This window comes from Panthera tigris, chromosome D1 (assembly GCF_018350195.1).
Source record: "Panthera tigris isolate Pti1 chromosome D1, P.tigris_Pti1_mat1.1, whole genome shotgun sequence".
Taxonomy (NCBI): domain Eukaryota; kingdom Metazoa; phylum Chordata; class Mammalia; order Carnivora; family Felidae; genus Panthera; species Panthera tigris.
Window position 1 is genome coordinate 100,164,151 of NC_056669.1, and position 24,122 is coordinate 100,188,272.

General features: G+C 36.8%; 4 protein-coding genes across 4 annotated transcripts; all 4 read left to right on the top strand.

The window, feature by feature from the left end:
• The first annotated feature begins 1,452 nt into the window (after positions 1–1,452).
• On the top strand, positions 1,453–2,388 carry LOC102949329 (olfactory receptor 5L1-like). The gene has a single exon (XM_007088798.2). The coding sequence runs from the start codon at positions 1,453–1,455 to the stop codon at positions 2,386–2,388; it is 936 nt and encodes a 311-aa protein (XP_007088860.2).
• A 7,960-nt stretch (positions 2,389–10,348) lies between these two features.
• LOC102949617 (olfactory receptor 5L1-like) lies at positions 10,349–11,299 on the top strand. Its single transcript, XM_007088799.2, has one exon. It carries the CDS (start codon positions 10,349–10,351, stop codon positions 11,297–11,299), a length of 951 nt encoding a protein of 316 aa, XP_007088861.2.
• Positions 11,300–15,156: 3,857 nt separating this feature from the next.
• LOC102949916 (olfactory receptor 5D18-like) lies at positions 15,157–16,098 on the top strand. The gene has a single exon (XM_007088800.2). It carries the CDS (start codon positions 15,157–15,159, stop codon positions 16,096–16,098), a length of 942 nt encoding a protein of 313 aa, XP_007088862.2.
• Positions 16,099–20,878: 4,780 nt separating this feature from the next.
• On the top strand, positions 20,879–21,748 carry LOC102950200 (olfactory receptor 5L1-like). The gene has a single exon (XM_015540529.1). It carries the CDS (start codon positions 20,879–20,881, stop codon positions 21,746–21,748), a length of 870 nt encoding a protein of 289 aa, XP_015396015.1.
• Positions 21,749–24,122: the final 2,374 nt, after the last annotated feature.

Below are 24,122 nucleotides of genomic sequence, written 5' to 3' on the forward strand. Positions count from 1 at the left end.
AGAACCATATTATCAGAATAACTATTTGTTTTCAGACTGGGATTTCTCAATGCGCATATCTTTTACCTTTTTGAAATCATTTGACCAAAGGGGGACATACCTAGTGGATTGAATTTTAGTGAAGACCATGTTTCCTCCAGAAATAATCCACTGGGGACTCCACCTCATAAAGCAGGTTCTAATTTCTTTTCAAATGGTTAGAAGAAAATATTTATTGTCATGGGTTTTATAAGGGTTAAATAGGTAAAGCAAATTATGTATGCATATACAATATTTTACATGTACACTCTGGCTTAGTGTTATTTAACTTACCGTTTTATCATAATGATTTTTCAGGCCATTAAAGGGCCTTCAAAAACATCCTGTAAATAGTTGCATAGATTTCCATAATATATATGTACCCTAGTTTTCACCATTTGCCTCTTGTTGTTCAAATCTTTTTAATATTTATCTATTTTTGACACAGCATGTGCGAGCAGGGAAGGGGTAGAGAGAGGGAGACAGAGGATGCAAAAGAGACCCTGCACTGAAGACAGACAAGCAGATGCTGGGCTACAACTCACAAACTGTGAGATCATAACCTGAGCCAAAGTCAAACACTTAACCGACTGAGCCACTCACGTGCCCCTGACCATTTCCCTCTTATTGACATATTATTGCTGAAATTTACTCTCATAAATAATGCTACAATGCAGCAGGAAGGCTTTTGGTAATACTTCCTTATGTACATCTTTGATTCGTTCTTCAAATAGATTTAAAACTGAATTTATTTGTCTAATAGGTTAAGGCTTCAGAGTCAGAGTTATAGGAAGTTTGAGACCAACTACAAACTCCCTGAACAAAAAAAGACAAGAAAGACCATGATTAGGAGAATCACTATGTTACTTTATAGAAAAAAAAAAAAAGCTAGTGTGGAGGATAAAAGCTACTTCCCCATCTAAAACATATGGATAAAAAATGAACACTTGTGGGTTAAGAGTCTTCAACTGACATGCTTCTCATCATTTCAGTGGAAAACAGGGAAGGATGTGGTGTATTTCAAAACATTATTTTCTGAGATCTCACTAGATTCAGTGCTCATTAAACAGTCTGCCAGGAAGAAGGGATTTGAGTTTCATAACACATTGTGGCTAATTATGTCTGAGGTCTTTCTAGTGATTCAGGGTCAAGCTGTAAATTGTGTAGGAGTCGCTTAAAGAATCATATACACCGTGATGGATGTGGATGTTTCTGTGTGATCTGTGAATCAACGTGTGACCTTACGCATCTTTCCACAATGCCTGCACTTTTCCTAAACTTCACAAAAGCCATGTCCTAATTCTTTGCGGAAAAACTTAGCTATCTTACGCGTTTTCACGTCTTTTTTTTAAGAGACTGCCAAAAAATGAATCTGAGCTCATACAGTGGAGGATAACTATGAATATTTTTCTCCAACCTCAATCAAATGGGAACATGGGCAAGGGAAACTGCTCCAGTGTGACCGAGTTCATTCTCCTCGGATTTGCAGAAGCCCCTGAGTTGAGAGTCGCCCTCTTCTCTGTGTTCCTTCTCATCTATGGAGTCACAGTGCTGGGCAACCTGGGCATGATGGCCGTGATTCAGGTCAGCTGTCACCTTCACACTCCCATGTACTTTTTCCTCAGCCACTTGTCCTTTGTGGACTTTTGCTACTCCACCGTCATCGTGCCAAAGATGCTAACTAATACCTTAAACGAGGACAAAGCCATTTCTTTCCTGGGGTGCACCGTGCAATTCTACTTGTTTTGTACATGCGTGGTAAGTGAGGTCTTCCTGTTGGCGGTCATGGCCTATGACCGCTTCGTGGCCATCTGCAACCCACTGCTGTACACGGTCACCATGTCCCGGAATCTCTGTGTGGAGCTGGTGTCTTGTTGCTACCTGTGTGGGATGGTGTGTTCTCTGATCCACTTGTGTTTAGCTCTGGAGATCCCATCCTACACATCAAATGTGATTGACCACTTCTTTTGCGATCTGCCCCCTCTCTTATCCCTTGCTTGCTCTGATGTCACTATGAATGAACTGCTACTGTACATCGTGGCCACCTTCAATGAGATCACCACCATCGTGATCATCCTCACGTCCTACTTGCTAATCCTCATCACCATCCTGAGGATGCACTCTGCCGAGGGAAGGCGCAAAGCCTTTTCCACCTGTGCCTCCCACCTCACAGCCATCCTTGTCTTCCACGGAACAATCCTTTTCACTTACTGCCGGCCCAGTTCTGGCAACAGTATGGATACTGACAAGGTGGCCACGGTGTTCTACACTGTAGTGATTCCCATGCTCAACCCCCTCATCTATAGCCTGCGGAACAAGGATGTGAAAGAAGCGCTCAGAAGAATGGTGAGCTCCAAAATATTTTCCTAGAAAATATTTTCTTTGTGAGACTCAAGTTCCCACAGGGCAGGCTGGTTGAGCAGTGAATGGGTGGTTGTAGTGTTTGAGTGGAGGGTAGAGCCAGGGAGTAGGTAGTTAAGAGTGATTCTTTTTGATTCACTTACCTTTATGAATCTTCCATTTGCCTCAAAGTTAGGACTGAGTATATTTCAAATTTTAAGCCTACTTCTTTTCTTTTCTTCAATCTATAATCTTTGAAATGGATAGGAGTAATGGATTTTTAAGACATCTTTGGTTTGATCTATAACCTTCATAAGCTTAATGAAGAACTCTTGAGAATCATGCTTTCTTTCAGTATCTATGATGGAAAATTCATTCCTTTTCAAAATTGAATTCCTGCTATTTTACAATGAAGAACACATCTTTGTCCAACAGTTGATATATAGAGTGAGATTTCCACATGCACACATGTCATTTTTATCTTTTTATTCTTTTTGATACATTTATTGCTTATTTTTTGTTTTCCTTATTATTTGTCTCGGTGTACAGTGTTTTTGGAACTTCAGATAGTATGTCATCTGAAAAAGTGGAGTTAATCTTAATTATTTCACATGGATGTTAGTAAAATTAAATTGCATGTCATGTGCAAAGAGCCTAGAATAATCCCTGGCACATAAATAGTTTTCTCTTTCTCTCTTCTCCTTCCCTTATATTGTCCTAATATTACATATATACTTTTGGTCACATGCGCGCGCACGCACACACACACGCACACACACACACACAAACTTGCCATCATTGAATAACCCTTACTACAAGTAGCTGCATTTCTGACTTAGGTCACTTGTCACATTTTTGTTGTTTTTTTCCTCAATTTTTGTCTCCATTATAACTCTCCATTTGGAAGAAACGCTGTCACTTAAAATTGGAATTCTAAGCTATTTGTAGAAAACATAAATATTTCATTTTCAAGCCAAAATATGGAAAGAGCCTAAATGTCAATCAACTGATGAATGGACAAAGAAGATGTGATATATCTATATCTATATCTGTATCTATATCTGTATCTATATCTATATATCATCTATATCTATATCATCTATATCTAGAGAGAGAGAGAGAGAGAGGAATATTACTGAGCCACCAAAAAGAGTGAAATCTTGCCATTTGCAACAACCTGGATGGAATTAGAGAGGATTATGCTGAGTGAAATAAGTCAGTCAAAGGCAAATACCATATTATTTTCTCTCATATGTGGAATTTAAGAAACAAAGCAGATGAACATAGTGGGGAAAAAAGAGAGCTAAACCATAGAATAGTCTCTTAACTATAGGGAAGAAACTGAATGTTGCCAGATGGGAGGTGGTTGGGGGAATGGATTAAACGTGTGATGGGTACTAAGGAGGGCACTTGTGATGAGCACTGGGTGTTGGATGTTAGTGATAAATCACTGAATTCTACATCTGGAACTGATATTACACTGTATGTTAACTAAGTGGAATTTAAATAAAAACCTGAAAAAGATCATTTTCAGGGTGCATACTGGACTTTATTTTACATCCCTGTGGTTCCTGAATTAATTCTGCTATGACAGTGTGTGACAGCTTCGTGGCCATTTGCAACACTTTGCATTACACAGGTGCTGTGCCCCAGAAACCCCGTGCCCTACTACAGGTTGTATCATATGCATGGGGAGTAGCATGTTTCCTGAAACTCACATGTTCTGCTTTCAAAGTATCTTTTAGTGGTTCATCACAATCAGTCACTTCTGTGAGTTCTCCTCACTAATGTCTCTTTCTTATTCTGAGTCTTACCTCAGCCAGTTGCTTCTCGCTGCTTCTCACAATGAGGTGAGCACAGAGCTCTTCGTCCTTCCATCTTATGGGGTTTTCACTGCCACCTCTCCAGATACATTCAGCAGGTGAGCATCAGGAAATCTTCTTCAACTGTCAGCTTCACACTTGACCGGATCACCGTTTTCTACAGCACCATTCTCTTCTCCTAGTCTGTGCCCTACCTCCTAAACCTCCAGGCACACAAAGTGATACCTGTTATGTACGGTAGTGATCCTCGTGTTGAAGCCCCTCATCTATAGACTGAGAAATAAAGACATCAAAGACACAGTCAGAAAATAATTAACACTTTTTTTTCATAGTGAATGGTAAACACTTACCTCTGTTACTATAGAACATCTTTCTGTGCTTTTTGAAGGACCTGTCAATCAAGCTCATTTTTAAAAATCACTTTAGATTTTCCAAAAGACAGAATACTTACAATGGGAAGAATATGAATTTTAGGTCTGAGAAATCATACCTGGCTCTGATAATATAAAATCGGCCGGTTGGTTTATCTGAACCAGTCTTTATCTACAAAAATGATATAATGTGATGTAATTCATGGAGTGACGTGTGAAAAAAAATAAAATGTAGACAACATATCTGGCATATTGTATATGTGCAATAAATGCTAGTTGTATTCTCTTCTCTTCACTGCTAAGCGATAGGTTGCAGGTGTTAAATACACAGCCACTTTTGTAGTTTAAATTCAGTGAAATAGATGACAGGAAAGAAATACATAGTCTTCTTTTCAAGAACCTCACAAGCCAGTGGTATTAGTAAATATCATAATGTTCGGTCAGGAGACACTTCAAAATCATATGTGGATATCAAAGAGATTATTTCATAATTGCGTGCATCCTTTGCTTGACCTTGAAGGAAGAGCAGGTTTTGAAAAGACACAGAAGAGAAAGACACAAGGTGTATTCAGGAGTAAAGAACAGGAACAATGTTCGAGAGGTGAGCATGAATAATAAAGCCAATGATTCAGCACTATTGTGAGCTACTGTTTTATGTCATATGCATTCAAGGTATCTTGTTAGGTGCTGGAAGGAATGAGAATTTGCGTAAGATACACTTACTATTCTCAATTCCTTCAAAAAGAGCTCCAGTGTGGACGGTGCAAATATTACAAGAAGTTTAGAAATATTAGCGCGTTTCCTAGAATAGTGAGAACAAAAACAAAGCAAATATATTCATGTTCTATGTTTTAGGCTCCCTTTTATCACCTGTCAATTTGCATAAGTATATTATTAATTGACATGGCCCCTGACCAAAGGCATATCTCAATTCTTTTCTTCAGAATTCTTTAGGCAGTCTTCATAACATTTTTGAATAGATTTCTTGTAAATATTCCGAGCCATTTGTTTTCCTTAAATGTTGTTTTAAATTGTCATTTGTAAATTATAATCTTAACAAGTAATTAATCAAACCTAGGTTATTGTGTCTATTAGGAAAGATTAGCTTTTCTCTGGTAGTAGTAATATTTATTATAAGATGGCCTCATAGATAAAGGTGTCTAATTTTCAAAAATCTTATGACATCATATTTATCTTTCTTCTATCATTAATTTTGCTTGAATTACTTACGTATCCTTTGTTTGGTACTCTTTGTCATTGGTAAATCCCAAATTAGTTCAGAAATTATTGTGAGAAAAAATAATAGCTGTGTTTGTTGAAGGTAACATAAACACTGGATAATAACCTTATATTGGTTCATGAAATAATTTGGAATGGTTCTATGATCTTAAACGTACGGTAATTAATTAAAGTCCACTTATTTCAGAAATAGAACTATATAATTATGACCCAAACTATCTTATATATTTGCATATATTCACGTATATGAAACTGCCTTCCTTTACACATTGTCACTTACTTGATTTGAACTTACCTGGAACGCTTGTAGAAAAGTAGCAGAAATGTTATATTGTTCTTGATTGGAGTGAATGATGAAAATGAAAACTAACCTATGAAATTTAATAGATGCTTCTAAGTGTTTAGAGGGAAATATATGTCTTTAAATAACTGTATTAGAAATGAAGAAAACTCTCAAAATTAGAATCTTAGTTTCCACATTAAGAATCAAAAAAAAAAAAAAAAGAAAAGAAAAAGAAAAAAGAACAAGGGAGGTTATAATAAAGACCAGATTATCAGTCAATAAAGTAGGAAAATAAAAAGTAGAGATCATTGAGTTTGTACTGTGAAAAGATTACTACCATTGACAAAATTTTAGCTAGAATTACCAGGAGAAAAGGAAACCAGAAACAAATTAGTACAATTAGTGAGGATAGTAATCTTGCAAAAATTTTATGCCAACAATTTAGTCAACTTAGATGATACAGACAGATTTGAAAAAGATAAATTTTCCCAAGCTGACAAAGAAGTTGAATATCTGAATAGATATGTGACAATAAATTCAATTTGTAATGAAAATATTCTCACACTCCTTCCATCAATATCCAGACAATTACTATTACTAAATATCTATGTAGGCAATAACACTGGTTGTTACACAGATGGCTTCACCAGTTACTTTTACTAAATAACTACATAAGCAATGGTACCAATTGTGAGTTACTTTATTTAGGAGATAGAGATCATGATCCTTTTTCCAATTCATGCAGTTATATCAGTATTACCCTGATACCAAAGCCAAACAAAGACAACACACAGAGGAAAACAGAAACCAAAATCCCTTATGGATACAAACCCAAGAATTCTCAACAAATCCTTGTATCCAATAATAAGATAAAATAGATGCACTGAAACATATGAAAGGCTTATGAGCCACACCAAGGGAGATTTATCTCAGAAATGCGAAGTTGGTTTAACATATGAAAAACAATGTAATATATCACTTACATAGAATGATGGAGATGGGGAACCAGATGGAATGTCTCCTCAGCCTTGGGTGCCGTCTTTGGCACATCAATTTTGTAAAATATAATCATATTATATGGTAGTTGAGAGAATACCAATTTATTTCCTTGAAATTACATTTTACCACATATACCTTTACAAATTTATGTGCACAGCCAGTGATACACAGAGACGAATGGAAAACTGTGGCTTAGATTGATCTTTCAAAGTCAGAAGAACACATCTGGGAAAGATATCTGAGGGGTCCCATTTGATGACTTCCACTATTGCACATGCATTAGAAAAAAAATGCAGTCTCAGAAGTCTCTCTGGATTTACTTATTTTTTTCTATACATTCATATGGGTGGAAAACCAGATGGGCCTCAATTTCTTTTATTGATCATTTATTTTGAATGTGTCCAAGTTTCAACCGCCTGTAAGATAAGCATAAAAACTGGAATTGCTCTCCTGGCTGGTTACTAGGAAGCTAAAGTAAGTGAATATTTGTATAATAGTTAGAACGGGTTCCAACACATAGCAAGTGTGAGTTATTATATGGTTTTCTGACCACTGGAGTCATTATTTTTTTGTTATTTAAAGGAATTCTGATGCAGCTGTAGTCCCTGTGCCCTACAGGAATCTAAGGGATGTTGTAATGTTATAAGAAAGGAAGAACTTCTAAGAGATATGCATGGCATGTCATTACGGCAATATGAGCTGTGTCCCACACATACGACACTTAATGTAACCTCTATCATGTAGCACCACAAATTCTGGGAGGAGGCATATGTGGTTTTAAACCATTGTTTCCCAATTTGGGATAATTTAAAAAATAAATTTCCTGATGATATTCCATAGAGATGAACTATTAGTTGTGTTATATCATACGTCACCTTGGTTTAATTTTTATGTATTTTGTTATACCATAGAGATTAGTAATTGTTTTGGAGCTTAATGGGCCCATCCCCCAGGAGCTTAAATTACAGTATAAGTAAGTGTCTGCCTCCTATATACATCTCATATCTTCAGCACCAGGGACAAAACGTAGGTCACTCAGGTTTGTTAGCAAGAACTAGGTTTTGGTTACTTGAAAATAGAAATGAATATATTTTGTCTGTAAACAATTATTTTAAAGATATATTGAACTCAACTCTCTTTTTTTATTTTAAAATTTTTTTTAGCGTTTATTTATTTTTGAGACAGAGAGAGAGACAGAGCATGAACAGGGGAGGGGCAGAGAGAGAGGGAGACACAGAATCTGAAACAGGCTCCAGACTCTGAGCTGTCAGCACAGAGCCCGACACGGGGCTCGAACTCGCGGACCGTGAGATCATGACCTGAGCCGAAGTCGGATGCTTAACCGACCAAGCCACCTAGGCGCCCCTCAACTCTCTTCTAATTAGAGAATGTTTTGACAGGACCCATATTTCTGTGCAGTTACTGTTTAGAGTGCTTTTGTGTTTTGGTATTCAGAACAATTAATGGTGAATTTAGAACTGTTTTCTCTGTAACATAAAACATGGATGTGGGTAAAAGAATGCTAAATAAACAAATGGTACCTCTCTCTCTCTCTCTCTCTCTCTCTCTCTCTCTCTCTGTCTCTATTTCATCTCTTACCACCCATTTTTCAGAGCGATCTCTATCACAGCATCTAACATGTATGACCATTGAGAGGGTCCTTAATTTTCATATTAATGCTGAGGGTTGCATTTCTGTTCCTGCCAGATGGTTATCGAGAGTCAGGACTTATGAACTCTCTGTGGTTAGAAAAAGAGATGAATTCTTTTGGATTTGTTTTGGGTTTGTTATGAAATGGTTTTGTATTATCAGCCTTGGAGATTAAGAAGAAAAACATTTGCCAGGTTGAATATCCTCTTTGAAAAGTAGGCAAATAAGTCAGGTATTTTGCTTTGTTTTGTTTTTGTTCTTGGTCACGTAATGAAAAACTGTGACTTAAGGGAAGTGATATGTTTCCATGTCTTTAAGGTTAGCTCAAGAGACCGAGAAGATACCAAGATATGCTTCCATTCCAGAACCTCTTCACTCAATTTTCATTACACATAAGTGTAGAAGTCATGAGTCTAGTCCTCGTGCTGTCTAGAAGTGGGAGCAGAGAATAGAATCCCTCAATTTTTATTTGCCTTTTCCTTTAGGAAGGGCCTCAGTGGTAGATCTCCCTTATATAGAGCATACATGTAATCATTTCTGCAATCAACTACTTAAAGAATCTCTATCATGTGTATTCATATCTCTATGGGTGCATCTTCATTTGCATCTATATGTATATGCTGAGTGTACTATTCAGTATTCTTTTTATTTAAAAAAAAAAACCTCATAAATGGGATTTTACATAGCATGATAATTTTCTGTCCTAGATATGACACCCCAAAGTTTAACACTAGCTCCACTTCTGAAAATATTTTTTATGGCAAATATTATAAACAGTAATGCAATACAGTTTTGGACATGATTTTTCACAATTTTATCAATGTAACTAAATATCTTTTAATAGCTTATGAGGAATAAAATCTATCAAAAAAATATCAGATAGCTTTTATTGTTGTCAGGGTCAAGACTTGGATATATGCCCCTTCATTACTTTCCAGAAAAAGGTATTCAAGAGATCTATCTCTCTGAATCTTTATTAGCATAGATCGTTATTATTATAATTGATTAAGCTAGTAAATCAATTAACCACATAGTTGATTTGATAGGCACAATTCTCACTTTCAATGTATATTTTATATCTCTTGTTTCATAATTCAGATTTTAACGAGTTTTTGTGAGCCACAAACATCAAAAATTCTATCACACTTTTCCAAAATAGAATATGAGAAAACTTTGTTTCGAATTTATGTTCCTGATAGAGTCACGTAAAAATAAAAAAAAAACAAAAGAGTGTTTGGAGAATCAGAGTAGGTGTTACTCTCCTGGACAGAGCTTATTAAGTTTCTTCAGAGAACAGACGCTAGTGTCTGTATGGCTTTGAAATATATCATTGAATCTAAAATTCCACCCAGAAACTGAAGTTAATCATAGATAAAGTGATAGATAAGGGTTGGAATCGTTCAAGGTTTCTGCTGATGCTTAAGTCAATTTTGGTCAGTGGGATCCACTGAGACTTTCAACCTTTTGAATTACTTGACCACTGTGTTTCTGTTATATCTTATAGATACATTGTTTGATATCACTGTTATATTTTTCTGAAATTAATGTTAACCTGTTTTTTCCTCCCTTTTTAGAAGAAAGACAATATCTGTCATTTGTTTTCCTAAGTCCAACACCTGGCAGGAATGGGCACGGGAAACTGCTCCAGTGTGACCGAGTTCATTCTCCTCGGATTCTCAGAAGCCCCTGAGTTGAGAGTCGCCCTCTTCTCTGTGTTCCTTCTCATCTATGGAGTCACGGTGCTGGGCAACCTGGGCATGATAGCAGTGATTCAGGTCAGCTGTCACCTTCACACTCCCATGTACTTTTTCCTCAGCCACTTGTCCTTTGTGGACTTTTGCTACTCCACTGCCATTGTGCCAAATGTGCTGTCCAGTATCTTAAACAAGTGCAAAGCCATCTCCTTCCTGGGATGCATGGTGCAATTCTATTTCTTTTGTGCCTATGCAATCACTGAGGTCTTCCTTTTGGCTGTGATGGCCTATGACCGCTTCGTGGCCATCTGCAACCCACTGTTGTACATGGTCACCATGTCCCGGAATCTCTGTGTGGAGCTGGTGTCTTGTTGCTACCTGTGTGGGATGGTGTGTTCTCTGATCCACTTGTGTTTAGCTCTGGAGATCCCATCCTACACATCAAATGTGATTGACCACTTCTTTTGTGATCTGCCCCCTCTCTTATCCCTTGTTTGCTCTGATGTCACTATGAATGAACTGCTGCTGTACATCGTGGCCACCTTCAATGAGATCACCACCATCGTGATCATCCTCACCTCCTACTTGCTAATTCTCATCACCATCCTGAGGATGCACTCTGCCGAGGGAAGGCGCAAAGCCTTTTCCACCTGTGCCTCCCACCTCACAGCCATCTTTGTCTTCCACGGAACAATCCTTTTCACTTACTGCCGGCCCAGTTCTGAGAACAGTATGGATACTGACAAGGTGGCCACGGTGTTCTACACTGTAGTGATTCCCATGCTCAACCCCCTCATCTATAGCCTGCGGAACAAGGATGTGAAGGAAGCACTCAAGAAAGTGTTGGGATCTAGATTACCTTTTGGAAAACTATTTTCTTAACCAGACTCAGAGTTTCATCAGAGACTTTAATGACGGGCTGGATTTGGGTGGGTGTGAATGGAAAAGTAAAGTAGGGAAATAAAACTTGGGGACTCTGCATGCTGTTTTGTTTTCCACTTGCTTATCTAATTAAGCCATATAATATCTTCTATGGATAATTTAAATACACCTTTTATGGGACCATATCTGTGTTATTCTTATATCAGTAGTGTAGCTTTGCAATTAATTGTTGTGCAAAAAATATTTTCCAAATGGTTCAACATGATGAAACTCTAGAATAACTACGTGTAAATTTTTCTAAAGGAGAATACTTGAGATATTTTCCATTTGCTGGTAATTTCACCATGCTGCTCCTGATCTTGAAAATGTCAAAAAAAAAAAAAAAAAAAAAAAAAAGGAAAAAGAAAACAAAAGAAAAGAAGAGAAAATAAAAGGTCAAGATTTCTGTTATAATAAACCTGATAAAGACAGGAAGTTCAGGGGTGCCTGGGTGGCTCATTTGGTTGAGTGTCCGACTTCGGCTCAGGTCATGATCTCGCAGTTTGTGAGTTCGAGCCTCACGTCAGGCTCTGTGTTGACAGCTCAGAGCCTGGAGTCTGCTTCAGATTCTGTGTCTCCTCCTCTCTCTGCCTGTCCCATGCTCATGCTCTGTCTCTCTCTGTCTCTCAATAATAAATAAACTTTAAGGAAAAAAAATTTTAAAAAAAGGAAGTTCAGAGGAGTGGACTTTTTTTTTTTTTTTGGTTTGTTTGTATTTTGTTTTATTGTGACTGCAGTTTCAAGAACCACTTTTAAAACATCCTTATCATTCTTTGTGAACTATCTCCTCTCTGAACTGAAATTCCTCCTAGTTCTGGTAGTTTGGTTCTATTCCCAGTTCCTTTGGAAACTCATATTTATTGTTCAATGAAGACTCATGGTGCACTGACTTTATGCTACTCATTCATCTAGGAGCTTGGGATATATTAGTGAACAAAGCAATGAATGATCTCTGCTTTCCTGGAACTTTTATTTTAGCAGGCAATATACAATTAAAGAAATTAATTATTATTAAAAATATATTTGAACGATGTGAAGTATTTTAATCACAAAATTGGGTAGTAGAGTAACTCCTGAAGTAAAACAGTATGTTCATAGAAGATTTCACTGAAAAGCTGCATTTGAACAAAAACTTAAGGGAAAGCATTACAGTGTGCAGGAAACATGAGGAGAAAAGACCATAAAGAAAGAGTCGGTAATATTTTTTGGAAAACAAAAAGCAATACACAAAATCAAAGAGGTCAGACTAGATCGAAGAAGCAGAGGTGGTTAAGAGTAATAGAATAGGACAAGGTTTCAAAGGGACTATTTTCCCAACTCGATATTTAACTTTTTAAATATTTATGCTTTAACTCTCAGTGAATCATGATGACCTAAAGGAGGGATCTTCACCCTTCTCCAACAGGGTCAGAGTGGATGGCAGGGAGGAAGACAGTTACGCCTGCTATATGGTAGCCACTCAATATTTGATAAGGATGGTTTTTATAATTCCATAACTTTTATAATGGTTGTAGGTATGTATGGGAGTAATCAGGGGTTGGAGAAGTGATTTTAAAATATAACACTTGGGGGCACCTGGATGGCTCAGTCGGCTAGGTGTCTGACTCTTGGTTTTGGCTCAGGTCATGATCTCATGGTTCATGAGTTCAAGCCCCACACTGGGCTCTGTGCTGACAGTGTGGAGCCTGCTTGGTATTCTCTCTCTCTCTCTGTCTCTCTGCCCCTCCCACACTCTCTCTCTCCTTTTCTTCCAGACTAAATTAATAAAATCTAAAATACATTTATATAAATTTTTGTATAAAATTTTCCTAATGCTGCTCCAGGGTTTCAAGCATTACATCAGAGAAAAATGATTAATTTTAATTGTTTATTTCATGACCTCAAGGGAATGGGGCAAGACATAATCTCTAGGGCTCATGTCCCAAAGGTTGTACTATAGATATAAGAATATACCATCAGTCCCAACCAAGAGTGGCCTTACTTTTGCCATCAGCAGGTTTGTTTTCAGATTCTAGAGACCGATTGATATTAATTTCAATGTAGGGTATCTGGGAAGCAGCACGGTAGGGAAACTTACCCTTAGATGTAGACATTTCTTGAGAATTATTTAGTCACTACAAAAGTAACATATCTGAACACGCAAGGAAGAGAAAGTGCATTTATGCTACACGGTTTTGTCTTAGAGGGCCTGGCTCAGATGAACAAGGGGTACCCTGGGTGGGAGGATAGAAGAAGTCTGAGAACTTCGGGAATGTGCATTGTTCTGTTTCTGTAAGTTACAGAAGATATAGTCAAGGTAGGATAGAGAAGATTTAAGTAAAATGAAACTAACAGAGATTGAATAGACTCTCTAGTGAAAAAAAATTAAAAGGGGCCAGCTTTAATTAAGACGATAAAGCAGAAAAAAATTAGAACAAAATAGGGAAAACAAAGGTAAGAAGATTTCAGCTGTTATATTTCTTGGACTCAATGGTAGAGAAAGATTTTACCAACAATGTAATAATAGTATTTGGGATGCAAGAATCATCATGTTGAATATCACATTCATTTAAAATGAAACCTGAAAAGCCTTAGTCAGTTAAATATTATATTAAGCAAGAAGTATGATAATGAGAACGTCTAGCTTCAGGATGGATGTCTTTTGAGGTTGTCTTTAATACTCAGATGTATGACTGACTATAGGGACAAAGAGGTCCATTAAGCTCTCAGTCTTGAATATGATCTGATATCTTTATTGATGGGCCATCTGAAACTATTTCTTGGGTTGTGGGACCAGAGATAGCCTTAACAGAGAGATGGTTAACAGTTTCCTGGTATCTAGACCTAGAACATGGGTCAGAGTCTGGTGTGTAGGAATGGACACATGGCTGGGGCTCCAATCAGGGCACTAGTCACAGATACGTAGATTAGTCCCTACTTGCATAACATTGGGAAAGTCAAGGTTTCTTTTATCACCCCTAGAATAAGGAAGTGGACATGATTATCTTTATCACCTATTCTAATTATTTATCAAGCAATGAGGAAAGATTGACAATTAAGAGCCCATTTGTTGAGAAGAATATCCTGAAAAACAAGTTAAGGTTTATTTGATATCAGATTTACTGTGTCAGAAAGAAAAAGATTAAAGTACTTTGTGAAATGTAACATAAAGTGTTATGGGTGTTTTTTCTTAATGTCATAGTGTAAACATATGTTGTAGACATTAATTTGTTTGGAAATTCCTCATTTTTGTACTGATTATAAGGCTGGCATAATCAGTCATTATATTATCCTAGGTGTATCTTTTATGAACTTCTAATGTTCAAGGGAAACTGAAAACTTTATGGGAAGTTTGATTTAAAATAACCATAAATCCCTTTATCTCATATACTACTTATAAATATTAAAATTTACAGTTGAGAACTTAAACAATCTTTAAAGGTTTTATCTATCAACTTATTTATTTATTTATTTGTTTGTTTGTTTGTTTGTTTATTTATTTACATAATCTCTACACCCAATGTGGGTCTTGAACTTAAAATGCCGAGATCAAGAGTCGCATGCTCTAGTCAGCCAGGCACCCCAAAGACTTAAATTTTTTTAATTCAATAATTATATTGTTTTTTTAACTTAAAGAGCATTTAAAAACTGTTTTGCATATTTTCAAATATTAGATAGTTAGCATATCTTGCTAACAAACACATAAAGAAATTATGAAAAGACATTTTGCTTCATCTTCCAGTGGTGTAAGGGGTAGTTAGGCAAGCTTCTTAGATGTTCACTCTCTTTAATATTTTTATTTTCAGGACCAGTTCAGATTCTGACAAGCAGAAACCATCATGTTACTGTCAGAGAGAAATAAAACTGGGGCTGTGTTCACTCTCTTGGGCTTCTCAGATTACCCAGAACTGCAAGTCCCTCTCTTCTTGATTTTTTTGGCCATCTACAGTGTCACTGTTGTAGGAAATATTGGGATGATAGTTATAATCAAGATTAGCTCCAAACTGCACACCCCCATGTACTTTTTCCTCAGCCACCTCTCATTTGTGGATTTCTCCTATTCCTCCATCATTGTTCCCAAGACCCTGGCAAACCTAGTTGTAGAAGACAGGACCATTTCACTTTCAGGATGTGTAGTACAATTCTTTTTCTTTTGTACCTTTGTGGTAGCTGAATCCTTTTTATTAGCTGTGATGGCCTATGACCGCTTTGTGGCCATCTGCAACCCTCTGCTCTACACAGTGGCCATGTCCCAGAAACTCTGTGCCATGCTGGTGGTCGGATCATACTCATGGGGAGTAGCATGTTCCCTGATACTCACATGTTCTGCTATCAGATTATCTTTCCAGGGTTTCAACACAATCAATCACTTCTTCTGTGAGTTCTCTGCATTGCTGTCCCTGTCTTTTTCTGATATTTACATGAATCAGTTGCTGCTTTTAATTTTTGCCACCTTTAATGAGATCAGTACACTGCTCATCATTCTCATGTCTTATGTGTTTATCATTGTCACCATCCTCAAGATGCGTCCAGCCAGTGGTCGTCGCAAAGCCTTCTCCACCTGTGCCTCCCACCTGATAGCCATCACCATCTTCCATGGAACCATCCTCTTCCTTTACTGTGTTCCTAACTCCAAAAACTCCAAGCATACAGTCAAAGTGGCATCTGTGTTTTACACAGTGGTGATTCCTATGCTGAATCCCTTGATCTACAGTCTGAGAAATAAGGACGTCAAGGATACAGTTGGCAAGATAATGGATACTAAAATCTTTTTTTCTTAAGCATATTATTTGACTAGAGTTTGGCCCTGAAGTATAAATCATGTACCCATAAACGTTGATTATAAAGATACATTTAAAAATAATGAAGAGTCGATGTACAATGAAAAGAATGCAGATTTTTATTCAAAGAGACCTTGATGCTCTCTCTTGCTTACTGCAAAAAAAAGTCAGCAATCCCCCTCATCTTTGGTTTTTAATCCACAAAAATGAGGTAACATAAATTAGCTCCTAATCTGATTGTGAGGTCTAAAAGGTAATATAAATATTATGTGGATACTTTGTATAATATCAATAAACATTAATTTCATTTCCCTTTCTTGTAACATACCTGGAGTAGACTAGGCTCTCAATAAACATGAATTTATCTCCTAAAAGTAAAAATAGCAGTTAAAATGGGACATAGCATTCCTCTCTGCGCAATGTAAAACCCAGTGTTAACAGTAGGGCAGTGAAGAAAGTGGCCTTTGTATAAAGTGGGAATGAAAAGTACCACCAAGTGTTTAAATGAAAGAAAAGTTAAAGTCCCTTGGGGACTCTGAATAACCCCTCCAAAAACCAGGTGTTGTTTGAACTTGGCTTTGGATAACAAGACGAACAGAGTTTCAGGACACAACATATGAGTTTTATCCAGAAGAACAAAGCATTGCAAAATCAGGGAGGTCAGAATGCAATACTGAGCTACTTATCAAACAAACATTTTATTGAATGATTACTATATAACATGTTTGTGTGTGTTGCAGTGTGTGTGTGTGTGTGTGTGTGTGTGTGTGTATGTGCGTGTGTGTGCCTGCATGTGTTGCATTGTGTGTATAGGTTGCTGGGCATGAGTGGCAAGTTGATAAGACATGGTCTATATCCTGAATGTGTTTTCAAAGGAGCTCCATTGTGCAGTTTGATAAGTTATCTTAGGCTCCACCAAAGGTTTAAAGATGTTAGATTGGATTTCACAAACTCTATTTATTTATTTTTTTAGAGGAAAGAGAGAGTGAAGGGCAGAGGGAGAAAGAGAGCAAGAGAGAGAGAGAATCTTAAGCAGGTTCTATGCTTAGCACAGAGCCTGATGTAGGGCCAAGTCCCACAATCTTGGAATCATGACCTTAGTTAAAATCAAGAGTTGGATGCTCAACTGACAATCTACCCAGGAGCCCCTGGATTTCAGAATATCTTATATGCAAAAAATAAGCATAATGAGTTCCTGCCCATCCTATGTTTCATACTATTATTCTGCCTATGAAGATGTCAAAAACATTATCAAAACTTTATTATTTTCCTAAACATGAGCATAATCTTTGAATCCTTCTCAACTAAACTTCTACCTTAAAAAAAAGTTCTCAAAACTAATTGCTTATATACTTTAGTCAAAATACAATAAAAATAAAAATACTAATTAGCATCAAGGCCTACTTAATCTGGCAAATTTAAAATACCAGATTTCTATAATATTAATAACACAGTTTACTTAAATACCTTGCATGTGCCTCTCTTTCTCTCTACTCAATATAGATAGTTAAAATTGCAAACAAATTATTACTATATTGAAAAACATAAATTTCCTGGTATTCTGGTAAGGGAGAACAATTTTATATGGGCTCGATAAAGTTACTTGAAATGTGCATATTATTTTGAACTAATGATCATTATTAAAATGTTCTATTTATATACATCATAAAATAAGAAATCACTTAAATAACCATTTTCATGGAAAGATACAATCTAAGAAACAGTGTTTTAGAAATGGATGTCTGAGGAGGGAATGCATTTCTCTTCTATTGACTTCGGTTTCTCTGCATATCCACAAATTTATCTTTCACTTTCCTTTGGTCCTTTTTTTTTTCAAGACACTCAGTACTTTTTAGTGAGCCTTTTAGTTTACAACATGAGGTAAAAGGATACTCAGTCTCTTTAGCCAATATTTTACACAGCTGTAGGAAAATATTTCAAACTTTAGGGAATTATAATGGATTACATATATTACAGGTTGGGAAGCAGGTAAACAATCTCTGTGTTCTTGAATTTTCCAGTTCAGTCTTCCCTTCCAATAGTATCCAGCTCTAATTAGTTACATAAATTTCTTCAAGGCCATGTTTTATTGCTGCTGATGTCTTCATATCTGAAATTTTGCTATTTCAGTCAATACCCTTGAATTCCGCTTCAAAAATGCGTTTTGCATTGGGTGGAATTTTGGCACCTTTCTTTCCATAAGCCCATTCTGGATCAATCTCTAGTTAAGCCTTTTCTCCTTTACTCACTTACACACTGATACAACAAATTAACTCATTATTCATAAATGAATACAATTTTCCTACACTTATACAATCCTAATTTTCCTCAAAATTTGGGAAATTATTTATGTGACTCTTACATTGAATCAAAGATGAGATCCCTCTTTAGGAGACTCTCATTTTACTTGTGTCTTGCTTGGACAAAGGATGATCATTTGGGGGTAAAAGTAACACCAACCATTTAGCTTTTACTCTGAGGAAACCAAAGCCCGTAACACGTAAGTGACCCGGCCAAAGTTGTAAAAGCAATTGTTGACAGAAATGAAAGCAATCGGTTAAGACTCCAGACATGTCTTCTACTAAACTCTAGCAGACAATCTTGTGTTTTCTTTCATTTCAAGTTGCCACATTTCAAATTCATTGTGACAGATTCTGTTGCTTCTATATAGAACATGACATATTAGCCTCCAAACTTTTTGGTTGTGTGCATCTCAGTTTTGGAAAGAATTTAAGTCTGCATACAAAATATTTCATCATAAATTTAAATAGCACAAAAAGTGTGATTTCTGTTGTGTAGCATAATTCATTTAAATTCCATAAATAAGAACATCTGAAAGCAGATTTGTGTCACTCTTCTTCCTCAACTCATGTTCAATGTTACCCCAATCCATTGAATATTATAATTTTATAAATGGCATTCATACTTTTAATCTCTTGGATTAATATTGCTCTTGGCAATATTGAACGTTCTTTTTCATAGATTAAGTTAACCTTGTAATAATACAATAATAATTGCATCACTAATCAAAAACATAATTGCATTTGCAAATTTTGATAAAATACAATTACCCAAAATTGAAAAAAAATTTGTTTGCAAATATTTATTTTCATGAGAAATATCATGAGTATATATTTGGATTTTTTATTTCAGTTAATTAAATGTATCCATGGAAAGATATCACTTAATGCTAGAAAGCAAGAGGGTTAAGCATCATCTCTATTTCTACTTCTTAAAAAGAAAATGCTGAGACTTTTTGGTCATGTTAAGAGTAAATGAGACTAGAAACTGTGTCAGAAATTGTGCTGTATTAGTAAGGTCACTCAAATCTTTCAACTCACCCAAGTTATGTGCCAGTTCCTCACAATGATTTTTTATCAGAAATTTTAAAAATAACGCATCAAACAAAATTTATACTGAGTTTCTCCGATTTTGTTGAAGGGCAAAATTTTGGAAATTAATTCTCTCAACAGGGTTTGTTTACCCAGTCTGGTAGATTGCAAACATAGCCAAAATTCTCCAGTCCTCTGGTGTCTATGCCACCGTGCAGATCTTCTGATTACATGGTGGAGTCAGTTTTCCCCACTCCTGGAGGGTAGTCTGCTTTTCTGAGTAGCTTTGGCTAACGGAGAGTAGTTGCAATGACGTTGTTCAAGTTTTAAGCCTCTGAGAGGCAACATGGCTTTTTCATAACCTTGGGGATTTTCACAATCTCTCAGGAAAGTTGCCATGTTAACAGGCACAGCCTGTCACCCTTACCTCCAGCATATGATCTGGCATCTAGCCAAGTGCCCTACATGGGTGTGAAGTCCTCTTAGATCACCTAAACTGCCAAGCTCATATCATATACATAAGCAGACCAAGCCAAGATCAATCATGTCATGATCAGATCTGCAGTACTATCTTACAGACTTATGCAACGGTAACCTATTCAATTAACAGTTGTTTTCAACTAATATGTTTGGAAGTGGTTTCTCATAAAAATGTTGGAATCACTCACTTTCTCTTTTGTTTGTTTGTTTATTTGTTTATATTGAGAGACACAGAGGGAGCACGAGCAGAGTAGGGGCAGAGAGAGGGAGAGAGAGACTCGCAGGCAGGCTCTCTGCTCAGAGCAGTGCAGGATGCGGGGCTCAATCTCACAATGGTAAGATAATGACCTGAGCCAAAATTGAGTCAAACGCTTACACTGAACAACAAAATTAAGAAAATCACTGTGTTAATTTACAGAAAAAAAGATGCGAGCATGGAGTATAAAAGTTAAACATCTAAACATATGGGTAAAAAATCAACACTTGTGGGTTAACAACTTTCAACAGACATGCTTCTCGACATTTCAGTGGAAAACAGGGAAGGGCATGGTGTATTTTAAAACATTATTTTCTGAGATCTCACTAGATTCAGTACTCATTAAACACTCTGCCAGGAAAAGGGGATTTGAGTTTCATAACACAATGTGGCTAGTATGTTTGAGGTCTTTCTAATGATTCAGTGTCAAGCTGTAAATTATGTAGGACTCGCTTAAGGAATCATACGCTGTGATGGATGTGGATGTTTCTGTGTGATCTGTGAATCAACGTGTGACCTTACGCATCTTTCCACAATGCCTGCACTTTTCCTAAACTTCACAAAAGCCATGTCCTAATTCTTTGCGGAAAAAAATAACTATCTTATGCATTTTCATGTCTTTCTTTTTAAGAGACAGCCAAAAAATGAATCTGGGATCACACAATGGAGGATAACTATGAATATTTCTCTCCAACCTCAATCAAATGGGAACATGGGCATGGAAAACTGCTCCGGTGTGACCGAGTTCATTCTCCTCGGATTCTCAGAAGCCCCTGAGTTGAGAGTCACCCTCTTCTCTGTGTTCCTTCTCATCTATGGAGTCACAGTGCTGGGCAACCTGGGCATGATGGCCGTGATTCAGGTCAGCTGTCACCTTCACACTCCCATGTACTTTTTCCTCAGCCACTTGTCCTTTGTGGACTTTTGCTACTCCACTGTCATCATGCCAAAGGTGCTGTCCAGTATCTTAAAAGAGGACAAAGCCATCTCCTTCCTGGGATGCATGGTGCAATTCTATTTCTTTTGTACCTATACAATCACTGAGGTCTTCCTTTTGGCTGTGATGGCCTATGACCGCTTTGTGGCCATCTGGAACCCACTGCTGTACACGGTCACCATGTCCCGGAATCTCTGTGTGGAGCTGGTGTCTTGTTGCTACCTGTGTGGGATGGTGTGTTCTCTGATCCACTTGTGTTTAGCTCTTGAGATCCCATCCTGCACATCAAATGTGATTGACCACTTCTTCTGCAATCTGCCCCCTCTCTTATCCCTTGCTTGCTCTGATGTCACTATGAATGAACTGCTGCTGTACATCGTGGCCACCTTCAATGAGATCACCACCATCGTGATCATCCTCACATCCTACTTGCTAATTCTCATCACCATCCTGAGGATGCACTCTGCCGAGGGAAGGCGCAAAGCCTTTTCCACCTGTGCCTCCCACCTTACAGCCATCCTTGTCTTCCACGGAACAATCCTTTTCACTTACTGCCGGCCCAGTTCTGGCAACAGTATGGATACTGACAAGGTGGCCAGTGTTCTACACTGTAGTGATTCCCATGCTCAACCCCCTCATCTATAGCCTGCGGAACAAGGATGTGAAGGAAGCACTCAAGAAAGTGTTGGGATCTAGATTACCTTTTGGAAAACTATTTTCTTAACTAGACATCAGATATTTAATGAGGGGCTGGTTTTGGGTGGATGTGAATGAAAAGTAAAGTAGGTAAAAATTTTATGAGTTGGGGGACTATGCATGCTTTTTTGTTTTCCACTTGCTTGTCTTATTAAGCCATATATTATCTGTTTTATGGATGATTCAAATGCACCTGGTAATGTTGCTGCTTTCCCCAATCTCTAATTGCTTTGAGTGGGTTTGGGAGGCCTTGTTAGACTCTGTTTCTTGGCTTGAGAACAAATCAATATATTTCTAACAAAGTGCACATAGAAAGACAAGTCGTTTCATCATCGTTAAAGCATGCAACCTTTTTCATTAGACTTTCATTTTTCTAGGGAATGCACACACATCTGTCTCATAACCTATGTATTTTAGTGAACATTTGGAGTAAATTTCTGTGTAATATTTTTAGTCATTTTTTAAATTATTTTTTCTATTGCCATATTATACTTTCAGAAGTTTTAAAGTTTCTTTTAAGGGTATTAAGAAGCACAAAGTTCCAGTCATAAAATTTAAGTCATGGGATGAAAAGTACAGCATAGGAAATACAGTCAATAATTTGTAATAATGTTGTGTGGTAACAGATGATAATCAAACCTACCATGGTGAGTCTTGTGTAATGTATAGAATTGTTGAATCACTATGTTGTACCCCTGAAAATAATATAACGTTGTATGTCAAGTATACTTCGATAAAATAATAAGTTAAAAAAAACTGTCTCTTCTACAAAATAGAGACAATACTATAATTTTCTAATAAAATTTCCATGAAAATTAAATTATGTCTCTTAAATTCTTAGCATTATATATGATATATTATAAATGATTAATAAATTATTTGTTGATATTACTATGGTTATTTTTAGTTTTACCTTTTATTCTCCATTCTATATTTTAATCCTTGATTAGATAAGTAGATTATGTATCTGATGCCTTACTTTTCTTAAGTTTCTGTGTTCTTACTAATGTTTTCTTTTGCCTTATATTATTTTAGGCATTTACTTTTTTTTCAAATCTATTATATCCTAAACTTATTGATTGCGTTGGTTTCCCATGGCTTCTGGGGAAAAAAAGAAAGAGGACTATAAATTTGGTGGCTTCAAACAATAGACTTTATCGTCTTATAGGTTGTGAGGGCAGAAATTTGACATCACTGTTACTGGGCCAAAATCAAAGTGCCAAGAAAGCCATATACCTTTAGGAGCTTCTTGGGGACAATGCTTTCCTCAAGTCTTGCAGTTTCTGGTGGCCGCAAGCATTCTTTGACTTGGGGTTGTATTACTTCAACCTTCAAGGCTGGTATCTTCAATTATCTTTGCTCTCCATCTTTATTACTCGTGTGTGTGTGTGTGTGTGTGTGTGTGTGTGTGTGTGTGTGTATGAAAGAGACTGACTCTCTGAGGTCACCTGTGAAGGCATTTACCGCCCACTCAGGTAATCAGGGATAATCTCTTCATCTCAAAATCCTTAGCCTAATCACATCTGCAAATGACCTTCTCCCAAACAAGGTGGCATTTGCAGGTCCCAGGGATTAGAGCTTGACATATTAAAAAAACGTCCATTTTCAAATTTAAGACATCCACCTTTTAAAGGCCAAAATATAATGTACTTTTCCTGTGTCCCTACAATGTTAACACTCCCCTTGTTTTCTTACTTTCTTAAGATTTCATTTTACATTTGTTATTGACTATATTTTTATTGGACTTGCTGATTTAAACATAATATAGGTCTTTGTTGCTTAAGTGAAATAGGATGGAGCCAGTTTCAGATCCTGAAGAGTGATTTTGAGGAAGATGCTTAATCTTGCTTAACCTTGAGTCTCTCAAATATAAACTGAAGACAAGTTGCCTGACTCAGAGTTATCACTGAACTTAAACATAATAACAAAACTGCAAAGACCTGGCTCATAAAATGCACTCCTGATGTTTCTTAAAAAGATATCCTTGAGGGTAAGAGTTACTTAGAAATATTCCAGTATTCCTGGCAAAGACAGGTACTCATTATTTCTTTTTAATTGATGAATAAATAATGACCAAGAATGGAGTTATATATTGTGCATATGATAAAAATATGGCTCTATATTGCTTTTTAAATGTTGTAAATGGAGTGAGATTTCCCACCTCACCCATGAGACTTGGGTTTTAAGATAAAGGTAAGAGAAAAACATCTTTCACCTTTGGTCTTCCAACCAGAACAGGGTTTCTCCACGTTGGCACTATTGGCCTTTCTCTCTAGGTAATTCTGTGCTATAGGGGTCTGGTCTGTATATTATGGGATGTTTT

Bases quoted from the DNA above. Each gene is read 5' to 3' on its own strand.
- LOC102949329 (XM_007088798.2), top strand. From the start codon at position 1,453: ATGGGCAAGGGAAACTGCTCCAGTGTGACCGAGTTCATTCTCCTCGGA.
- LOC102949617 (XM_007088799.2), top strand. From the start codon at position 10,349: ATGGGCACGGGAAACTGCTCCAGTGTGACCGAGTTCATTCTCCTCGGA.
- LOC102949916 (XM_007088800.2), top strand. From the start codon at position 15,157: ATGTTACTGTCAGAGAGAAATAAAACTGGGGCTGTGTTCACTCTCTTG.
- LOC102950200 (XM_015540529.1), top strand. From the start codon at position 20,879: ATGGGCATGGAAAACTGCTCCGGTGTGACCGAGTTCATTCTCCTCGGA.